The sequence below is a fragment of the Salvelinus alpinus genome, chromosome 15 (assembly GCF_045679555.1).
Source record: "Salvelinus alpinus chromosome 15, SLU_Salpinus.1, whole genome shotgun sequence".
NCBI lineage: Eukaryota > Metazoa > Chordata > Actinopteri > Salmoniformes > Salmonidae > Salvelinus > Salvelinus alpinus.
In genome coordinates, this window is record NC_092100.1 from 55,424,078 (window position 1) to 55,446,061 (window position 21,984).

Consider the following 21,984-nt stretch of genomic DNA (forward strand, 5'->3'; position numbering starts at 1 on the left):
CAAATACGTAGAGCCGGGTCGCTCTCTTTCACAGCATGTATAACCCGTGTTCACCTGATTACAGTGTGTTCTTCCTAATGATCCCGGGGGTGTATTCTAACCACTCTGTACACTGGTGCACGAGACCAGAAAATGTGACACTTCCTACTCGCTCGGTGTGAATGCCTGTTAGTTGACCCCGAAGACATCGTTAGTTTGACGAGGCAGACACGCTTCTGTTTGAGAATGTGTGGACCTAAGGGCGGTTGAACAATGTAGCCTATGTTTTGTCAGATTTTTCCCCCCACATTTAATTTCCTATTCGTATTTTCTCAGAATGAATACATTATTATTATACATTGGCATTGAGGCAGGTGGATGATTGTTTTCACAGGTTGTCTGTGTTCAATTTGCAAATCTTGACAATTCCTTGAATGTCCAATTTCAAATGACAGGTAACTGCCAAAATAAAGGAAACATCAAGTGTCTTAATAGTGCGTTTGAGTCAGCACGTGTCGCCAGAACCGCTTCAATGCTTAATGTAGCCAGGTGAAAAAAAGAGAAGAAGCCTGAAACGAATCAACCAATCCAGTAAATGAAGGAGTGTTGGTTTGTTAACATCCAAAAGTGGAAGTCATGTCACTGCCTCGCTCTTCCATTTCCCCTGAAAACCGGAGGCTAGTATAGATTCTACAAGTGTCTGGAACTCTATTGGAGGGATGAGACACTATTCTTCCACAAGAAATTCCAAAATTTGGTGTTTTATTGATGGTGGGGAAAACGGTCTCAGGCGCCGCCCCGGAACCTCCCATAAGTGTTGAAATGGGTTGAGATCTGGGGACTGACACACCCTTCTTCCAAAGTCACAAATATTTTATTCTAGTCATGGTAGCCAAAATAATGTGCAACTGGGCTTTTTTAAATACATGACAAAGCATGATGAGCTGTTAATTGCTTAATTAACTTAGGAACCACACCTGTGTGGAAGCACCTGCTTTCAATATACTTTGTATCCCTCATTTACTCAAGCGTTTCCTTGATTTTGACAGTTACTCATTTTTAAAGCAGCATTGCCTGTTCTTTTAATCTACATTAGTAATCTGAATTTTGTGTAAAAAAAAAAATTGTCAGGCACATTTGTTTTTAAAAACACACTACTTCAAGTATGTATTTACAAAAGATACATTGAGTAAAACATCTCTCTGACGAACCTCTTAATACATTAAGTAGAAAGTGACAAAGCCCAGCTGCTGTGAGACCATCAATATCTGGGTTGTAGAGACACATCTGTAGCATTGGATGCATTCGTTTTAGCTCGCCCAGTGCCCCAGGTGGGTGGAAATTTTCATTTTTAGGAAGGAATAGTTTAAAACGTGTAAATTCAACTCACCCGGTGTCCTGGACAAGCTTAAATGAATGTACCCATTTGTGACCCTTTGTGCGCACAGGGCAAGTCATCTTCAACAGCTTAGTATTTAGTGATGCAAAACATTCTGAACATTGCAGATAGAATAAATAGAGCTGACATAATTCCCTATCTGACAATCATATCTGTTCTACACAATACATTTCTATCTGAATGTTCTGTAAAGCTACATCCTCCTGAACAGCACACAGGTGTAACACAACTGTACTCTAAACAGCCATACAAAAATTCCAGAAACTCTTCACCATCAAGTAACCAAAACACTTCTCTGACTGTACAGATAACATTCCAGAACAACATTCTAGAAGAAAGACTGCTGTAACAGATTCAACACTTCTCCTCCAGAGCGATGTCCAATCCAGTGGTTGGTCCAGTCACATGTCAATCATCATAATCAGTCGATCAGGAACGGGCAGTGACACAAAGGGCCCAATTCACCCATTGGGCCTTGAAATAAAGTAGTCCCTTAGTAACAATGTCCATCGATGGCAACCAGGTTATGAGGCCGTTTCCGTCAAAGGAAACTTTACGATACCAGTTGTATTCATACGCCTGCCCAAAGAAACCTTATTTTCCTTTGAACAGAAAGAGGTTTCTGATTCACAGCTTTGACCTTTGACATGGGGGTAGTCTTGGCCAATAGTTGACCAGTAGAGAAAAGTCACCAATATAAACTATTATAAATAGAGTCAAGCGATTTCATATCCTCCAATCCAAAGATGTTCACTGTTATACCATATTGTTGCTCTCGCCGACTTTGTCCACAAACTGAAAAAAGATACAAATGTATTATCAGTAAACCACAATCTTTGTCATTTAAGGGTGGTTCGCCGGACTCAGATTAAGCCTAGTCCTGGACTAAAAAGCAAGCTCAATTAATAATCTTAACTGAAAGTGTTTTTGTTGTTCTTCAAGACTAAGCTTAATTTGTGTCTAGAAAACTTGCCCCTGGAGACAAAGGGCAATGGTGCAAGGCGCAAAGAGCCGGAAACAGTTGACTTTGGCAATTCTGTGAACTTTATCACATATGGCAAATAAACTTGAAACGTGATACTTACTCCACTAATCCCTGGGAGGTTCAGTATGGACCCGAGGACAGGCACCCTCCTGATGAAGCCTACTGCCACTGGGAAGAAGCCCCTGGAAAAGAGAAGAGAGACATTTGGGGTGAATCTCAAAAGTATTTCTTGATTTTTCAAATCCTGCTCCCTCACCTACTTCGCAAAATGTTAGAGGGAAGCGAGGAGAGCATTGGAGAAGATCTGAGAAGTTCCGTCTCCTCCAATGTTCTCCTTGCTTCTCTGAGGTTTTGAGAAAGGAGGAGAGAGAGAGAGAGAGGAAGCAGGGAATCAAGAAAAAAACACGGCCCAAAAATAAGTTGGTTAAAATATTTGGCTAACTGTCCATTTCAGACCAACTGACCGGAATAAGAGGAAGAAGCCATAGATCTCCAGCACCACTCCAATGATAGGCCAGCCAATCAGAACCACCAGCACACCCCCCAGGAAGAAACTCGTGGCTTTAAATTTGTGTCTCTGGAAGAAGAATTTGAAGGTACGCTCCAAGCCGATGACAAAGGATAGGCCTGCTACAAACAATATCTGACACACAAACACAGGGGTGAGAAATAAAAGGTTAGAGGATTTTTAGAATCCCATGACAGTATACTACTGCACTACTAGCCTGGTGGCATCCAAATTGATTTAGCTACATTTCACTTCAACAGTGAAACGTAGTAGTGAAAGCATTTTTGGATGCAAGACTAGTGCAGTACAGTATGTCATTTCACTTAATGTATCTATGTAAACAACTGGAGGACACATACCAGCTAGACAAGTCACTAACACAGTGGTCTGATCAGAGACACTGATAGTACTAGTGCTGTAGATTAGTAGGCAGTGCAATACAACAGAGAATCATCAAAGCCCTCCACAACCAGGGCCTAAAATTAACAGATTTTGTCATTGGCAGGTAGAATATCTAATTCACCAGCCACATTGGCAGGTGGTCACACTAAGGGATCTTTAGTGTGAGCATTTCATGAGAATATTCAAAAGTCAAATATGAGCACATGCGAGTTGTGATTTATACTGTAGCAAAAGAAATGCTGCATTAGCTGTTTTCGAGGTATTTTTGCCATTTTGTTTTATTATCTGGTAATTACACAAAGAACTATGAATCCTAATGTTATATATTTTTTTACCTTTATTTAACTAGGCAAGTCAGTTAAGAAGAAATTCTTATTTTCAATGACGGCCTGGGTTAACTGCCTTGCAGTTTTGTACGTTGTCAGCTCGGGGATTTGAACTTGCAACCTTTTGGTTACTAGTCCAACGCTCTAACCACTAGGCTACCCTGCCGCCCCTATCTCTCACCTCGCCCAGCAACACTGCCTGGCTGAAATGCTGCCTAGAAGAAATGCGAACAGCCATAAAATGTGTCTAATTTACTCAAAAGCTTACTAAAGTGAGACTTTGTCCTCTTGTTTCTTGGCTATTTACATTTTCTTTACATACTAGTTTTTAATGTTTGAGTTTGCTTCTAGTGCTAGCGAAGAAGAAACGTCCTCGGCTACTAGTCAGATTCTCGGGAAACGCTCTTTTCACGCCACTTTTTCATAACAGATTAGGAGAATTAACATGGCAGGTTAGGAGACTGAGGTTAAGGTTAGGGGAAATGCTCTCCTAACCGGCTATGAAAATCCCTTTGTAATCAAAGTGGCGTGAAAAGAGTGTGGGCTCATTTGAGTGGTAAGGCGAAAGTAACCCACTGTAGATGAAAGTCAAGGAGTGAAGTCAGGGGAGGTGCATCTGCCACAGCCGAAAATCGGACACTGTAGTGATTTTCAAACAGCTAGGCTCAGATCAACATGGCAGTGTCAACATAGCTGCTATTGTTTATCAATGTCTGTCTGTATAAATGTCAAAATGAACTTTTCTATACCCCCATATCACACACTGGAAACATAACGTGTGTATAGTTCATTGGTTAGACTAGAAAGGTCTCAAATATCACTTAATTTGTATCACCTGTAGCTTTAAGATATGACAAAGTTGGTTCCTGTTTTAGTCGTGTATTTTGCCACAGTCACGTGAGTCAAACAACAACACCATAATGACTGGTTGGCAAATTGTGCCCACACAATGCAGGTGATGGCTGCTGCATGGTGCCGTCGGTGAGAAGCAACTGCAGCGACTTCAAAAACGGCATGACCTTTTCATGGAGTCGACATGTTTTATAACCATAATGCAACACACTTTGAAAGGTGGTGACCAACGATGGTCAATTACTTGACAAAAGTGATCCGCTTGAACTTGCCCCGTCCCTCAGATTCTCACAGGCACTGCACGTGATGATTGGAATGGCCCCGTTACCACAGTAACCTTAAAGGGGCAGCTGAAAATGTCTAATCTGTGATATTTTGGTTAAAAGACTCCGGTGACAAAATATTTAAATGACATTGCGCAACATTCCAAATTTCTTACAAGTAATACAGTTCTTGTTTTACAAACATTACTATGCATACACATCCGTTTTTTGTCTTGTGTGTAAATAGGGCTGTGATGATACCATGGCAATATTCTTTCCATGGCAAAAATGAAAAAGCACAAAGCAGAGCAATCTCTTGCTGTACGTACAATATTGTGTGCTATAACTTGGAAAATAAATACATGTTACTTGGGATGACAACATAATGATGTTTGTTTCCAACAAGATGTTAAATCCGTTTCGTGTTTTGTTTCCTTGCCATAATGACTGGTTGGCAAATTGTGCCCACACAATGCAGGTGATGGCTGCTGCATGGTGCCGTCGGTGAGAAGCAACTGCAGCGACTTCAAAAACGGCATGACCTTTTCATGGAGTCGACATGTTTTATAACCATAATGCAACACACTTTGAAAGGTGGTGACCAACGATGGTCAATTACTTGACAAAAGTGATCCGCTTGAACTTGCCCCGTCCCTCAGATTCTCACAGGCACTGCACGTGATGATTGGAATGGCCCCGTTACCACAGTAACCTTAAAGGGGCAGCTGAAAATGTCTAATCTGTGATATTTTGGTTAAAAGACTCCGGTGACAAAATATTTAAATGACATTGCGCAACATTCCAAATTTCTTACAAGTAATACAGTTCTTGTTTTACAAACATTACTATGCATACACATCCGTTTTTTGTCTTGTGTGTAAATAGGGCTGTGATGATACCATGGCAATATTCTTTCCATGGCAAAAATGAAAAAGCACAAAGCAGAGCAATCTCTTGCTGTACGTACAATATTGTGTGCTATAACTTGGAAAATAAATACATGTTACTTGGGATGACAACATAATGATGTTTGTTTCCAACAAGATGTTAAATCCGTTTCGTGTTTTGTTTCCTTGCCACGGATACTAACAAGTATTGCGATACTGGTATCGCCCCAGCCCTAGTAAAATATCTAACCTACCTGCTACATTGGCTGGTAGATAAAAAGGTTTGTTTTGGGCCCTGTCCACAACTCTAGCTAAAACGTTTTTTTCTCCACAGTAACTCTGCGTTTAAGGAAGTGGCACCACCGTTGAAACATCTGAACCAAAGATTTTTAGAACTAGGATAGACCACAGCCTGTAGTTTCCAATGGGAACAAATGAGTCATAGTGGGCAGAACAAGCAAGGAGGTGGGCAGAGCCAAGCACAAGCTAGCGAGATCCTATTGGCACGTTCTAGCGTACATTTGCATTTTTCCGCGATGGAACACCTACTCTGTGAAGTGTGCTTGTCTAATAACTCCATTCGCCTTTGCACTCCTAAACAACGCAATTTAAAAAAATCTTTGACAAAGGGTAAAGTCTACAAAACTTTGTCCACTCTGTTCAAAACAGATTTTAGTTTTGGGAACAGAAAACTGCGTTGATATCAAATGTTTCATTAATGAGAAAAGGTGCAGAATTTCAGCCAAAATCCCTCTCGTTCCATCTTCTCCCACTGCCGGCCACTGGTCTTCCAGTGAAATATCTGTCTCGTTGTTCTCTGTCGGAACTGTTGAGGGATACGAACATGGGCGAGGGAACTGAACAGTGCAGGACTAAAGTTGGGGAAAGCTTTGGCAATATAAACATATGTTTCCCGTGCCAATAAAGCCCCTTGAATAGAAATGAAAGATGAACATTATTCATCGTATTTACCATGTTCCAAGATGGCGTAGCAGTCGGGGTCTGTTTTGTTTGTCTTGTCCCGTGTATATATCGTTTTCTTTGTATATAATTCGTACATATTTTTTTATTATTATTATATTATTATATATTTATTTTTAATTTCCAACTACGGACTGAACATACTCTCCTGCAACCCGCCTCACCCAATGTGGTATGGATCTGCTATTTTTCATACTTTGAACCGGAACCCACTTCAGCAGCTAGCCAGCTAACTAGCTACTAGCTAGTAGTCAGTTAACAGTGATGACCGCTAGCAGTGGTTAACTCAGACATTAGCCAACCTCAGCCTGGCCAATTCCTGCCAGTCTGCACAGAGCGATATCAACCCAGAGCATATCGGACTGCTCTCCCAAATGTCAATATGCTTTGTCTATTGCTGTTTTGGTTAGTGATTTTTGTCTTATTTCACTGTAGAGCCTCCAGCCCTGCTCAATATGCCTTAGCTAGCCTTTTTGTTCCCCCCCCCACAGATGCGGTGACCTCACCTGGCTTAAATGGTGCCTCTAGAGACAAAACCTCTCTCATCGTCACTCAATGCCTAGGTTTATCTCCACTGTACTCACATTCTACCATACCCTTGTCTGTACATTATGCCTTGAATCTATTCTTCCGCGCCCAGAAACCTGCTCCTTTTACTCTCTGTTCCGAACGCACTAGACAACCAGTTCTTATAGCCTTTAGCCGTACTCTTATCCTACTCCTCCTCTGTTCCTCTGGTGATGTAGAGGTTAACCCAGGCCCTGCAGCCCCCAGCATCACTCCCATTCTCCAGGCGCTCTCATTTGTTGACTTCTGTAACCGTAAAAGCCTTGGTTTCATGCATGTTAACATTAGAAGCCTCCTCCCTAAGTTTGCTTTATTCACTGCTTTAGCACACTCCGCCAACCCGGATGTCCTAGCCGTGTCTGAATCCTAGCTTTGGAAGGCCACCAAAAATTCAGAAATTTCCATCCCTAACTATAACATTTTCCGACAAGATAGAACTGCCAAAAGGGGCGGTGTTGCAATCTACTGCAGAGATAGCATGCAGAGTTCTGTCATACTATCCAGGTCTGTGCCCAAACAATTCGAGTTTCTACTTTTAAAAATCCACCTTTCCAGAAACAAGTCTCTCACCGTTGCCGCTTGTTATAGACCCCCTTCAGCCCCCAGCTGTGCCCTGGACACAAAATGTGAATTGATCGCCCCCTATCTATCTTAGATATCATCCTGACCAACTTGCCCTCTAAATACACTTCTGCTGTCCTCAACCAGGATCTCAGCGATCACTGCCTCATTGCCTGCATGCGTAATGGGTCCGCGGTCAAACGACCACCCCATATCACTGTCAAACGCTCCCGAAAACACTTCAGCAAGCAGGCCTTTCTAATCGACCTGGCCCGCGTATCCTGGAAGGATATTGACCTCATCCCATCAGTAGAGGATTCCTGGTTTCTCTTCAAAAGTGCTTTCCTCACCATCTTAAATAAGCATGCCCCATACAAAAAAAAGAACTAAGAACAGATATAGCCCTTGGTTCACCCCAGACTTGACTGCCCTTGACCAGCACAAAAACATCCTGTGGCGTTCTACATTAGCATCGAAAAGCCCCTGCTATATACAACTTTTCAGCTAAGTCAGGAACCAATATAATCAGTCAGTTAGGAAAGCTAAGGCTAGCTTTTTCAAAAAGTAAATTGCTTCCTGTAGCACTAATTCCAAAAAGTTCTGGGACACTGTAAAGTTCATTGACAATAAGAGCACCTCCTCCTAGCTGCCCACTGCACTGAGGGTAGGAAACACTGTCACCACTGATAAATCTACGATAATCGATCATTTCAATAAGCATTTTTCTACGGCTGGCCATGCTTTCCACCTGGCTACCCCTACTCCAGCCAACATCTCAGCACCCCCCCCCCCCCCCCCCCCCCCCACTTCTCCTTCACCCAAATCCAGACAGCTGATGTTCTGAAAGAGCGGCAAAATCTGGATCCCTACAAATCAGCTAGGCTAGACAATCTGGACCCTCTCTTTCTAAAATTATCAGCCGAAATTGTTGCTACTATTACTAGCCTATTCAACCTCTCTTTCATATCGTCTGAGATCCCCCTCTTCAAAGGGGGAGACACTCTAGACCCAAACTGTTATAGACCTATATCCATCCTGCCCTGCCTTTCTAAAATCTTCGAAAAACAAGTTAACAAACAGATCACCGACCATTTCGAATCCCACCGTACCTTCTCCACTATGCAATCTGGTTTTCGAGCTGGTCATGGGTGCACCTGAGCCACACTCAAGGTCCTAAACGATATCATAACCGCCATCGATGAAAGACAGTACTGTGCAGCCGTTTTCATCGACCTGGCCAAGGCTTTCGACTCGGTCAATCACTGCATTCTCACCAGCAGACTCAATAGCATTGGCTTCTCAAATGACTGCCTCGCCTGGTTCACCAACTACTTCTCAGATAGAGTTCAATGTGTCAAATCGGAGAGCCTGTTGTCCGGACCTCTGCCAGTCTCTATGGGGGTGCCACAGGGTTCAATCCTCGGGCCGACTCTTTTCTCTGTATATATCAATGATGTCGCTCTTGCTGCTGGTGATTCTCTGATCCACCTCTAGGCAGACGACACCATTCTGCATACATCTGGCCCTTCTTTGGACACTGTGCTAACAAACCTCCAAACGAGCTTCAACATCATACAACACTCCTTCCGTGGCCTCCAACTGCTTTTAATTGCTAGTAAAACTAAGTGCATGCTCTTCAACCAATTGCTGCCCACACCCTCCCGCCCGACTAGCATCACTACTCTGGACGGTTCTGACCGAGAACATGTGGACAACTACAAATACCTAGGTGTCTGGTTAGACTGTACACTCTCCTTCCAGACTTACATTAAGCATCTCCAATCCAAAATGAAATCTAGAATTGGCTTCCTATTTCGCAACAAAGACTCCTTCACTCATGCTGCCAAACATACCCTCGTAAAACTGACTATCCTACCGATCCTTGACTTCGGTGATGTCATTTACAAAATAGCCCCCAACACTCTACTCAGCAAATTGGATGTAGTTTATCACAGTGCCATCCGTTTTGTCACCAAAGCCCCATATACTACCCACCACTGCGACCTGTGTGCTCTCGTTGGCCGACCCACACTACATATTCATCGCCAAACTCACTAGCTCCAGGTCATCTATAAGTCTTTGCTAGGTAAAGCCCCGCCTTATCTCAGCTCACTGGTCACCATAGCAACACCACCCACACAGCTCCAGCAGGTATATTTCACTGGTCATCCCCAAAGCCAACACTTCCTTTGGCCACCTTTCCTTCCAGTTCTCTGCTGCCAATGACTGGAATGAATTGCAAAAATCACTGAAGCTGAAGTCTTATATCTCCCTCTCTAACTTTAAGCATCAACTGTCAGAGCAGCTTACCGATCACTGTACCTGTACACAGCCAATCTGTAAATAGCACACCCAACTACTTCATTCCCATACTATTACTTACCCTCTTGCTCTTTTGCACCCCAGTATCTCTACTTGCACATCACATCTGCACATTTATCACTCCAGTGTTAATGCTAAATTGTAATTATTTCGTCTCTATGGCCTATTTATTGCCTACCTCCCTACTCTTCTACATTTGCACACGCTATATTTATTTTATATTGTGTTATTGACTGTACGTTTGTTTATGTGTAACTCTGTGTTGTTTGATTTTGTTGCACTGCTTTGCTTTATCTTGGCCAGGTCGCAGTTGTAAATGAGAACTTGTTCTCAACTGGCCTACCTGGTTAAATAAAGGTGAAATAAAATAAAATCATCCACGATATCACAACTCAAGTGACCAATCGAAGCTCACCATAGCTTCCAACCCATACTGGGGATCCCGAGTAGGGGTTGGAATTGTCAAAGACTCCAGCCACCCTAGTCATAGACTGTTCTCTCTGCTACCGCATGGCAAGCGGTACCGGAGCACCAAGTCTAGGTCCAAGATGCTTCTAAACAGCTTCTACCACCAAGCCATAAGACTCATGAACATCTAATCAAATGGCTACCCAGACTATTTGCATTACACCCCCCTCTCTTCTACACTGCTGCTACTCTCTGTTATTAACTATGCATAAGTCACTTTAATAACTCTACCTACATGTACATATTACCTCAACACCGATGCTCCCGCACATCGACTCTGTACCGGTACCCCCTGTATATAGCCCCGCTATTGTTATTTACTGCTGCTCTTTAATTATTTGTTATTCTTATCTCTTACTTTTTTTTGTATTTTCTTAAAACTGCATTGTTGGTTAAGGGCTTGTAAGTAAGCATTTCACTGTAAGGTTGTATTCGGCGCATGTGACAAATACAATTTGATTTGAGTGGCACAGCACTCTAAGGCACTGCATCTCAGTGCTAGAGGCCTCACTACAGACCCTGGTTCGATTCCAATTTGTATCACAACCGGACGTGATTGGTCCCATAGGGCGGCGCACAATTGCCCCAGCGTCGTTAGGGTTTGGCTGCTTGTATGGTGTAAACGCCAGTCCCGTAGAGCATGGCGCTTGCAACGCCAGGGTTGTGGGTTCGATTCCCGCGGGGGACCAGTATGAGGGGAAAAAATGTAAGAAAAAGTATGCAGTCACTACTGTAAATCGCTCTGGAGAAGGGCGTCTGCTAAATGAGTAAAATGTAAACAGCCGGTAAGAGGTACATTTGGGATCATTCTCGTAAATAAGGGAGGTGCACATACACGTAGCAGGGCATCTATCGCAAACTTTATGATTATGTAGTAGGCTACAACTCACATTTCCAATGGCAAGAAGAGCTTTGTCAAAAAACAGGATCATCCCAAAGAAGAGGAAGAACACGCCAAAGCCTGTCAACCCCATCCCGATTTCTGTGGAGCCAAAAGAGAAGTCAATACATTTGTATTTGTTATGGATCCCCATTAGCTGCTGCCTAATCTTCCTGGGGTCCAGCAAAATTAAGGCAGTTTATACAATTTTAAAACATTACAATACATTCACAGATTTCACAACACACTGTGTGCCCTCAGGCCCCTACACCACTAACACATATCTACAGTACTAAATCCATGTGTATGTATAGTGCGTATGTTATCGTATGTGGCGATAACACGCCACATCTCCCGGGTACGCCACATCTCCCGGGTGGCGCAGTGGTCTAGGGCACTGCATCGCAGTGCTAGCTGCGCCACCAGAGTCTCTGGGTTCGTGCCCAGGCTCTGTCGCAGCCGGCCGCAACCGGGAGATCCGTGGAGCGACGCACAATTGGCATAGCGTCGTCCGGTTTAGGGAGGGTTTGGCCGGTAGAGAGGGTTTGGCCGGTAGGGATATCCTTGTCTCAGTATGTAAAAAATAAAAAAATGTAATAAAATGTATGCACTCTACTGTAAGTCGCTCTGGATAAGAGCGTCTGCTCTTGGCCGGTAGGGATATCCTTGTCTCAGTATGTAAAAATGTAATAAAATGTATGCACTCTACTGTAAGTCGCTCTGGATAAGAGCGTCTGCTAAATGACTAAAATGTAATGTAAAAAATGTATGTGTGTGTGTGTGTATGCATGTGTCTGGGCCAATGTTTGTGTTGCTTCACAGTCCCCGCTGTTCCATAAGGTGTTTTTTATCTGTTTTTTAAATCTAATTTTACTGCTTGCGTCAGTTACTTGATGTGGAATAGAGTTCCATGTAGTCATGGCTCTATGTAGTACTGTGTGCCTCCCATAGTCTGTTCTGGACTTAGGGACTGTGAAGAGACCTCTGGTGGCATGTCTTGTGGGGTATGCATGGGTGTCCGAGCTGTGTGCCAGTAGTTTAGACAGACAGCTCGGTGCATTCAACAAGGCAATACCTCTCATAAATAAAAGTAGTGATGAAGTCAATCTCTCCTCCACTTTCAGCCAGGAGAGATTGACATGCATATTATTAATATAAGCTCTCTGTGTACAGCCAAGGGCCAGCCGTGCTGCCCTGTTCTGAGCCAATTGCAATTTTCATAAGTCCTTTTTTGTGGCACCTGACCACACGACTGAACAGTAGTCAAGGTGCGACAAAACTAGGGCCTGTAGGACCTGCCTTGTTGATAATGTTGTTAAGAAGGCAGAGCATCGCTTTATTATAGACAGACTTCTCCCCATCTTAGCTACTACTGAATCAATATGTTTTGACCATGACAGTACTCCAAGCAGTTTATAATTTCCACATTAGTTATTACAAGATTTAGTTGAGGTTTAGGGTTTAGTGAGTGTTTCGTTCCAATTACAATGCTTTTAGTTTTAGAAATATTTAGGGCTAACTTATTCCTTGCCACCCACTCTGAAACTAACTGCAGCTCTTTGTTGAGTGTTGCAGTCATTTCAGTCGCTGTAGTAGCTGACGTGTAGTGTTGAGTCATCCGCATACATAGGCACTCGGGCTTTACTCAAAGTCAGTGGCATGTCGTTAGTAAAAAATACATTTAAAAAAAGCAAGGGGCATAAACAGCTACCCTGGGAATTCCTGATTCTAACTGTATTATATTTGATAGGCTTCCATTAAAGAACACCCTCTGTGTTCTGTTAGACAAGTAACTTTTTATCCACATTATAGCAGGGGGTGTAAAGCCATAACATACGTTTTTCCAGCAGCAGGCTATGATCAATAATGTCAAAAGCTGCACTGCAGTCTAACAAGACAGCCCCCACAATCATTGTATCATCAATTTCTCTCAGCCAATCATCAGTCATTTGTCTAAGTGCTGTGCTTGTTGAGTGCCCTTCCCTGTAAGCATGCTGAAATTCTGTTGTCAATTTGTTTACTGTGAAATAGCATTGTATCTGGTCAAACAATTTTTTCCCAGAAGTTTACTAAATGCTGGTAACAGGCTGATTGGTCGGCTATTTGAGCCAGTAAAGGGGGCTTTACTATTCTTGGGTAGCGGAATGACTTTAGCTTCCCTCCAGGCCTGAGGGCACACGCTCTCTCGTAGGATTAAATTTAATATGTGGCAAATAGGAGCGACAATATCATCTGCTATTATCCTCAGTAATTTTCCATCTAGATTGTCAGACCCCGGTGGCTTGTCATTGTTGATAGACAACAATCCTTTTTTCACCTCTTCCACACTGACTTTACGGAATCAAAAAGTACAATTCCCGTCTTTCAGAATTTGGTCCGATATACTTGGATGTGTAGTGTCAGCGTTTGTTGCTGGCATGTCATCCCTAAATGTTATTATTTTGCCAATGAAAAAGTCATTGAAGTAGTTTGCAATATCAGTGGGCTTTGTGATGAATGAACCATCTGATTCAATAAATGAAGGAGCCGAGTTGGCTTTTTTTTACCGAAATGTAATTTAAGGTGCCCCAAAGCTTTTGCTATCATTCTTTATATAATTTATCTTTGTTTCATAGTGTAGTTTATTTTTATTTAGTTTAGTCACATGATTTCTTAATTTGCAGTACATTTGCAAATCAGTTGGGCTGCCAGACTTAATTGCCATACTGTTTGCCTCATCCCTCTCAACCATACAATTTTTAAATTCCTCATCAATCCAAGGGAATTTAACCGTTTTTACAGTAATTTTCTTAATGGGTGCATGCTTATTAGTAACTGGAATAAGTTGTTCCATAAATGCGTCAAGTGCAGCGTCTGGTTGCTCCTCATTACACACCACAGAACAGCAAATATTCTTTACATCATCAACATATGAATCACTACAAAACCTCTTGTATGACCTCTTATACACTATATTAGGCCCAGCCTTTGAAACTTTGGTTTTCCTAGATATGGCTATTATATTGTGATCACTACATCCTATGGATTTGGATACTGCTTTAAAGCAAATATCTGCAGCATTAGTAAAAATGTGATCAATACATGTTGATGATTTGATTCCTGTGCCGTTTGTAACTACCCTGGTAGGTTGACTGACAACCTGATCCTGGTTGCAGGCACTGGTTACAGTTCAACGTTTTTTCCTGGGTGTGCAGCTTGATGATAGCCAGTCAATATTTTAATCACCCAGAAAATATACTTCTCTGTTGATATCACATACATTATCAAGCATTTCACACATATTATCCACATACTGATTGTTAGCACTTGGTGGTCTATAGCAGCTTCCCGCAAGAATGGGCTTTAGGTGATGCAGATGAACCTGTAGCCATATTACTTCAACATTATTTAACATTAGATCGTCTCTAAGCTTTACAGGAATGTGGTTCTGAATATAGTGAATATAGACCGCAATACCGCATCCGTTGGCATTTCTGTCTTTTCGGTAGATGTTATAACCATGTATTGCTACCACTGTATCAAAGGTGTTACCTAAGTGAGTTTCAGAGATAGTCAGAATATGAATGTCATCTGTTACAAGCAAGTTGTTGACTTCATGGACCTTGTTTCTTAGGCTACATATGTTAATATGGGCTATTTTTAGCACTTTTCTGGGTTGCTTGATTGTTTTTAATGCTTTACTGGGAAGCTTATCAGAGGTAGGCTTAATCATGTTATTTACATGTTATACATTAAAGTCTAACTAGCTACATTGTTTCCATTGACATTGATTGACACCTAAAGCATCCATCCATATACTCTCTCTTGTCTGCACATCCGTTACTATATGAGCAGGAGTAGGTAGGTAACTAGCTATCGCCCATGATTTGACTAGCAGTGAAATAAGTTCATAATAGGTCGTTCATAAAACAGGGCGATGGGCCCAACTGGTCCCATTCATTCAACCTGGCTAGCTAGAAGGACTGCTCACAAAGAGAAGATACAACAACGCTTTAAACATGTCATTTATACATTAAAAGGTCTTACTCTGCGAATCCGTTAGAGAAATCATTTTGTCGGAAGTGTAGCGATTGGAAAATCACTTGTGCTCATTCAATAATCGTTAGATAGCGGTAGCTTGTTGAAGCAGAGGAAAAGCTGGCGCCACGTCTTCTTCGTGATTCATGCATTCACGCACGCTCAAATGACACGTTCGCGGGAAACAGTTCTGCGCGGTGCTGCGTAGAGATTTAGTTGTGATAAAAAGTCAAGATATGGGGGATGTGTGTGTTGCAATTTGTGAACAGAGATCTGTATATAATGACGAGATGCACATGTCTCCGCCCTAACAATTGGAGTCGTTGTCCCAAAGATGGGAAGGCAGGCGAGAAGCTTAAGCTTAGGTCCGAGATAAACCCATATAAACACATTAGGTTTATTTTGGACAGATTTTGGCGAGAGTGAACCCTCTCGCTTCGCCTCTTCCTCTCTGTTGTGAATATGTATTTTGCTACTATGTAATCCTTAACCCCAACAAAATTCTGCCTGGACTCAATACAACTGTGATTTCTTTTAGCGTTGCATCGCCATCTTTATGGGAAATGTGGTTCTCTGCTTGAAAAATATAGCTACTACAACACCCATGCGTAGGCAATCCGGAAGAGTGTAACCGGTGACGTGTCCAAGAAAATACTCGATTCGTTTTTATATAAATATAATTAGAGCAGAAAACCTCAGTGTTTACGTAATGTCCGTTTTAGGAATACTCGTAGGTTATTTTCCCCCAATAACTGCAAACATGAATACCATTTTTGCAGTACTTCTTGTTTTTTTTGGGTGCTGCAGCAATGTTGTGTTTCTGGAAACGCTTGTAAGGTCAGTGATCAACTCTGAACTCCTCAACAACAACTATTGACAACTAGGCTACTAGCTTGGTTGAATGAGGTTAACTACATCTTTCGAATATTTATGCATTCTGTAAAGAACAAGTTTATATAAGCCTAACTAAGATGCTGCAATGCTTAATATCCAATAATCTATTATTTAGGCTAGCATATTTCTTAATAATGAATGATATTCATGTACACTTTTATATATTTTTCCTACTCCCAGAGAGTTTCCAGGATGTGGCAACATTGTGACCTTCGCTCAATTTGCCTTCATTGCATTGGAGGGGTTCATCTTCGAGACGAACTTTGGAAGAAAGAAACCAGCCATCCCTATGAGGTAGGTAGCCTAATGCAGTGGTTCCCAAACTGTGTGGTGCGAAAGGGAGATACCTAGTCAGTTCTACAACTGAATGCTTTCAACTGAAATGTGTCTTCCGCATTTAACCCAACCCCTCTGAATCAGAGAGGTGCGGGAGGGGCTGCCTTGATCAACATCCACGTCTTCGGCGCCCGGGAAACAGTGGCTTGACTGCCTTGCTCAGGGGCAGAATGACAGATTTTTACCTTGTCAGCTCTGGGATTCGATCCAGCAACCTTTCGGTTACTGGCCCCACACCCCTACCCGCCAGGCTACCTGGGATCGGCGGTTCCCCTCCTTTTTAAAGGAACTCAGTCCGGCATTAAGTTTATTCTTGAAAGTTGTAAAATGGACAAGGTGCAATTTCGAAATTGGGTAGTACATCACCAATTCCTCTTGTCATGTTAGTCTTTGCATACCTTGGAGAACTTTTCTCTCGACCTGTGTGCACCTACTTCGTAAACTTTAATTCATAGGCTAGTGTAACAGTATAGCTTCCGTCCCTCTCCTTGCCTCGAACCAGGGACCCTCTGCACACATCAACAACTGTCTCCCACGAAGCATCGTTACCCATCGCTCCACAAAAGCCATGGCCTTTGCAGAGCAAGGGGAACAACTACTTCAAGGTCTCAGAGCGAGTGACGTCACCAATTGAAACGCTATTAGCGCGCACCCCGTTAACTAGCTAGCCATTTCACATCGGTTACACTGGTGGTAGCAACCTCATGATGGGAACAGGGAAAATTTGAGTAACATGTAGTAGCCTAAACCTATTGATGTTACGTTGAACTGGGTGAATGGAATATGAACGACAGTGATCCAACATGCTGTAATAGAAACGCAATGCTCATGAAAATAAAAATCGGCCTCCCTCATAATAAATGGCACTGACCGCCACTGTTGGAGAGCTATTTATAACATGTCAGAAATGTCCAGATCAACTAGCCCATGTCAGCTAATGTTGTTTTAGCACATAGATATTGTTTCTTTAGCACATAGATATTGTTGTAAGTTTTTAGTCGCTCAAATATCACATGAATACACATTAGACATGGAAAAATGTGAGAATTGCAAGAAAATTTGCTTTAAAACTGCACAATTTTCTTTGCACTCCATGACGAATTGTGTAGAATTGCAGGAAATAAGCTTAAACCTACAAAAGAGGGGTGTGAACAGTTTGTGTCATGAACAGTGCTTGTGCCTATAGAAATAGATGAGGCGCGGGGATGGAAGGGGAACAGGATATTCCCCACTGATGAAAAAGTTTGGGAACACCTGGCGTAATGTATGAGAATGTAGCTACAATGATGGAATTATTGAGCCGTCTGTCAGCTTGTCTGTACGTCCGTCCGTCTTTCTCCCTGTCCTGTCAGGGGATGAGAAGCACAGTTTTCATTTTTCAACCTTTGTGTTTATTTCTTCTTAACAGCAACTATGTAGTCATGGTGACCATGTTCTTCACAGTCAGTGTGATCAACAACTATGCTCTCAACTTCAACATCGCTATGCCTCTGCACATGATCTTCAGATCTGTAAGTCTACCGTTATAAACGTTCTGATGGCTCTTAACTATCAACATCTGATGCTTTTAGTACCACTTATTAACAACATCTAATAATATCCCTGCTTGATTGACAAATGCCTTGTGTTGTGCTTGTATCTTCACAGGGATCGTTAATAGCTAATATGATCATGGGTATAATAATTCTGAAGAAAAGGTACCCCCCCGCATAATTTCTCTTTACTTACCGTGTTAATATGTTACTGTTACTCTAGAGATGTTACTAATTATTTAGCCAAATTAATAGGCTACTTTTGCCTTTCTGCAGCATGAGCTGTAGCATCAGAGGAATGTATTGCTGCCTTTGTCACTGTTTTGCATGATCATGACGGCTGCTGTTGAAATGCCTAAAATGTCTGGCCTGGTCTGGTTATAAGGAGGTTCTGAAACTATGTACAGCGTCTTTTCCCTGCAGGTATTCAATGAGTAAATATCTCTCCGTAGCGATGGTGTCTCTGGGCATCTTCATATGCACCATCATGTCCGCCAAACAAGTGGTGAGCTCTTCATAATATTAACATGTTTCCGTTCAAACACACACTTTGTTTCCACATAATGTGCACTGTGGGTTGCAGCTGCAATGTCTAGTAGCCGAGTTGTTACACATTTGTTACAGTCATTACAACCTGTTACACATATACAGTAGTCAGCACATATTTGTTCATGTTGTACAGGGAAATCTTCAGTAAGTTTTTGTGCTGTTACATTTTCTGCTATTTAGTGACCTCTGTTTTCCACTTTTCAGAATGTAGGTACTCAGGGCTCAGATGATCAAGGTGTATATGCCTTCCTGCACTGGCTGATAGGTAAGTCGTACATGGACGTTTACTGTTCGGTGTGCCTATAGGAGTGAGACATGTAGTCTTCTCAGACAGATTTCTTTGTTCCAGAATGACTTGCATTTTTGATAATAAGATCTTTACCTTGCCTCGACTAGTCGGGACTACCTTTATCTGAGAACTGGACACTGATTGTTACTGTTGTTGACAAAGGGTGGACAATGGATTGAAATAAGAGCACACAACTCTGACTATCACACAAACCCTGCATACATATTTATAGGAAATTACGGGACTTGCAAGTCCTTAGTGCAAAATCTACCCCATTCCCATTTTAACCTGACACTGATTAATGCAATCATTAATACAACTTAAGGCACGGACACACCGGTAGGATTGTAGAGTGTCTGCCAGCCGAGAGTACCGAGCACCTCTGAACAGAGTGCTGGCAGCGATTCTACACGTAGAAATGGGCGAAAATGACTGCAGTCAGCAAGCAAACAAACGGCCCCCTACTGTACAGACCGACAACCGACAACTCTCTCCCTCTCCCTGTACGGTTAAAGTATCCGTTTCTCAATCATGATACAACTGATTTTCTGGGTTTGTTGTTGTTCTTCTAGGTATCGCCATGTTGACCTTTGCACTGCTCATGTCTGCGAGAATGGGCATTTTCCAGGAGACCCTATACAAGCAGTATGGCAAACACTCCAAGGAGGCTCTCTTCTATAATGTAAGTGTCAACCCCAAAACTGCTGTATGCATTCCAGACCTGTCAGATGTTGTATTCTTGAAAGGCAAAGTAACTCACAAAAGTAATTGTAATTTATCCCCTGACAATGGGGATATTAAGCTTTGCTTTTCTCACCAAACGTAATGCTCCACCCTACAATTGTTGATCTATATTTGGTGCAAACCAAGTGTCTGCATTTTCAGTGTTGTGTGCACTGTGCATTGATAATAGGCTGTTTATATGTATACTTTACCCTATATATGTATCTTCTCTGCAGTTGTAATATGTTTGTCATTGCTCTCTCAGCACTGCTTGCCTCTGCCTGGGTTCCTGCTTCTGTCCTCAGACATCTACAACCACTGTGTCCTCTTCAGTCAAAGCAGTGAGTCAAATACAGTCTTGTAGGAAAGTTTTGTATGAAAACATGTCAAAGTATCCTCCTTATTGAGTAGAGTTGCAAAGTTTCCAGGTTTTTCAGAAATCCCAGTTGAAGGATTAATGGGAAATCGCTTCACTAACCTCAATAATTTAAAGTTATGTCTGTTGGTGTCTTTGATAACCTGCTTCCAGATCTGTTTGGGCTGTCTTGACAATAACCATAGGAGTTAGCAAGACAGCACAAACAGATCTGGGACCAGGCTAGTCTTTTCTCACTGATGTTATGAATGTTATGTTGAATTAAACATTGTCCAGAGTTGGGCTGTAGCCTAAATGACATTTGTCTTCCAGCTCCTGTAGAGGTTCCTGTGATTGGCCAGGCTGTGCCGGTGTTGTGGTTGTACCTACTGCTGAACGTCATCACACAGTATCCTTTACAATACTTTCACAGTGAATACTGTATGTGTGTAGTCACTACCGCTTTTTTTTTCACCTTGTCGGCTTGGAGGGGAATTCATCCCTTTGTAAACAAATTAGACCCATCCAGAGTTTTTTTTACAACGCTGCTAACAAACACACTGTTACTGATGTCTCTATACTAGAAGACTATGCACATTCACCTTACGAATTTCAATGCAAACACACTCTCTCTCTCTCTCTCTCACTCACGTACACACACACATTTTAGACCCGTTTTTATTGAACATATACCATCATCCTCTACCAGTCCTTCACCCTCCTCAGATACGTGTGTATCCGCGGTGTCTTCATCCTGACCACAGAGTGTGCCTCTCTCACCGTAACCCTGGTGGTGACTCTGAGGAAGTTCATCAGCCTCATCATCTCCATCCTCTTCTTCAAGAACCCCTTCACCGCCTGGCACTGGGTGGGCACTGGAGTCGTCTTCCTGGGCACCCTGATCTACACGGAGGTCTGGACTAGCATCTGCACGGCGTTAAGAGGAGGTGAAAAGCTGAAGACGAAAAAGACGTAGTAATATGCAGTAAAGAAGGCGGAGTGATACGCAGCACTTTCGTCAATTCCTTGCATCCTCTCTCTTTGCCTCCTTCTCAAAACGAATTGGAGAAGAGGATCCACAGGGGGGGGGGGGGGGGGCCTGAGACCCTCTCCTCCAATATGATTGAGTAGAAGTGAGAGGATGCAGGAAATCACAGAAAGACAAATTGAGATAGAGCCAACGTCACAAGAGACCTTTGACTGCACTGTTGTGTGTGTATACGGTACTACATTTGTTGTGGGTGTGATTGTACATTCTGGAGCCTGTTTCCCCCCTCGCTCTCTACTCAGTTGCAGTACGTCTCTATACTACATTTTAAGGACATAACCTTGACAAAACTACCTTGTTGACTGAATAAGTCAAGGCAAGATTTTTGCAAAACTGATTGTATGCTTTGTTTGTTTTGTTTGTTTGGTGAGCTGTATTTATTTAGGTGTTTTGCTAAATATGAGTTTTGCTGAGCTGTGAGTGAAAAGTATGTGTCTATCAACATGTAATTGAACACCAGAAAAATGATTATAGCGGTATATGGACAAAACATATTACTGTACTCTGATTAGCATCATTTTGAAATACTAAATGACAAAAAGTTAGTTCACCACCTCATCAATGTTATAAAAACTGACGTTAGTGAAACACAAAAGTTACAAGTATTATTTTCATTTATTCCTCAGGAGGATATTTGTCCTTTCAAAATAGTACTTGGCAGGTCCAGTAACTTTGTCTTGAAAACCCCCCAAAACCATGCAAATGCATTTTCCTTCACTCCAGAATCACTGCACCATTCATTTTCAACCTACTGAAATAAAAAGTTCTACCCTATACATTTGCATTGTATTGCATAATATTTCTGTATGTATATTTCCATACAATGACCCACTTACAATTAAAAGGAAAATATTGTACTTA

At 42.2% G+C, this 21,984-nt stretch overlaps 2 protein-coding genes across 3 annotated transcripts; one reads left to right on the top strand and one right to left on the bottom strand.

Annotated features, from left to right (window-relative positions):
• Positions 1-724: 724 nt before the first annotated feature.
• On the bottom strand, positions 725-15,738 carry LOC139540372 (vesicle transport protein GOT1B). Its single transcript, XM_071344158.1, has 5 exons — positions 15,407-15,738; positions 11,391-11,482; positions 2,828-3,006; positions 2,464-2,545; positions 725-2,173 (listed from the first exon to the last, which is right to left on the bottom strand). Exons 1-5 carry the CDS (start codon positions 15,429-15,431, stop codon positions 2,135-2,137), a joined length of 417 nt encoding a protein of 138 aa, XP_071200259.1. The 5' UTR covers positions 15,432-15,738; the 3' UTR covers positions 725-2,134.
• Positions 15,739-16,001: 263 nt separating this feature from the next.
• Positions 16,002-21,899, top strand: LOC139540371 (UDP-xylose and UDP-N-acetylglucosamine transporter-like). Of its 2 annotated transcripts, none has more exons than XM_071344156.1 (10): positions 16,002-16,234; positions 16,472-16,585; positions 18,036-18,138; positions 18,275-18,324; positions 18,583-18,664; positions 18,913-18,973; positions 19,570-19,679; positions 19,986-20,061; positions 20,409-20,484; positions 20,802-21,899. In XM_071344156.1, the coding sequence occupies exons 1-10, from the start codon at positions 16,107-16,109 to the stop codon at positions 21,049-21,051; spliced, it is 1,050 nt and encodes a 349-aa protein (XP_071200257.1). In that variant the 5' UTR covers positions 16,002-16,106; the 3' UTR covers positions 21,052-21,899. The 2 variants fall into 2 exon arrangements, with proteins under 2 accessions (XP_071200257.1, XP_071200258.1); XM_071344157.1 differs by having other exon boundaries at positions 16,219-16,303.
• The last annotated feature ends 85 nt before the right edge of the window (positions 21,900-21,984 follow it).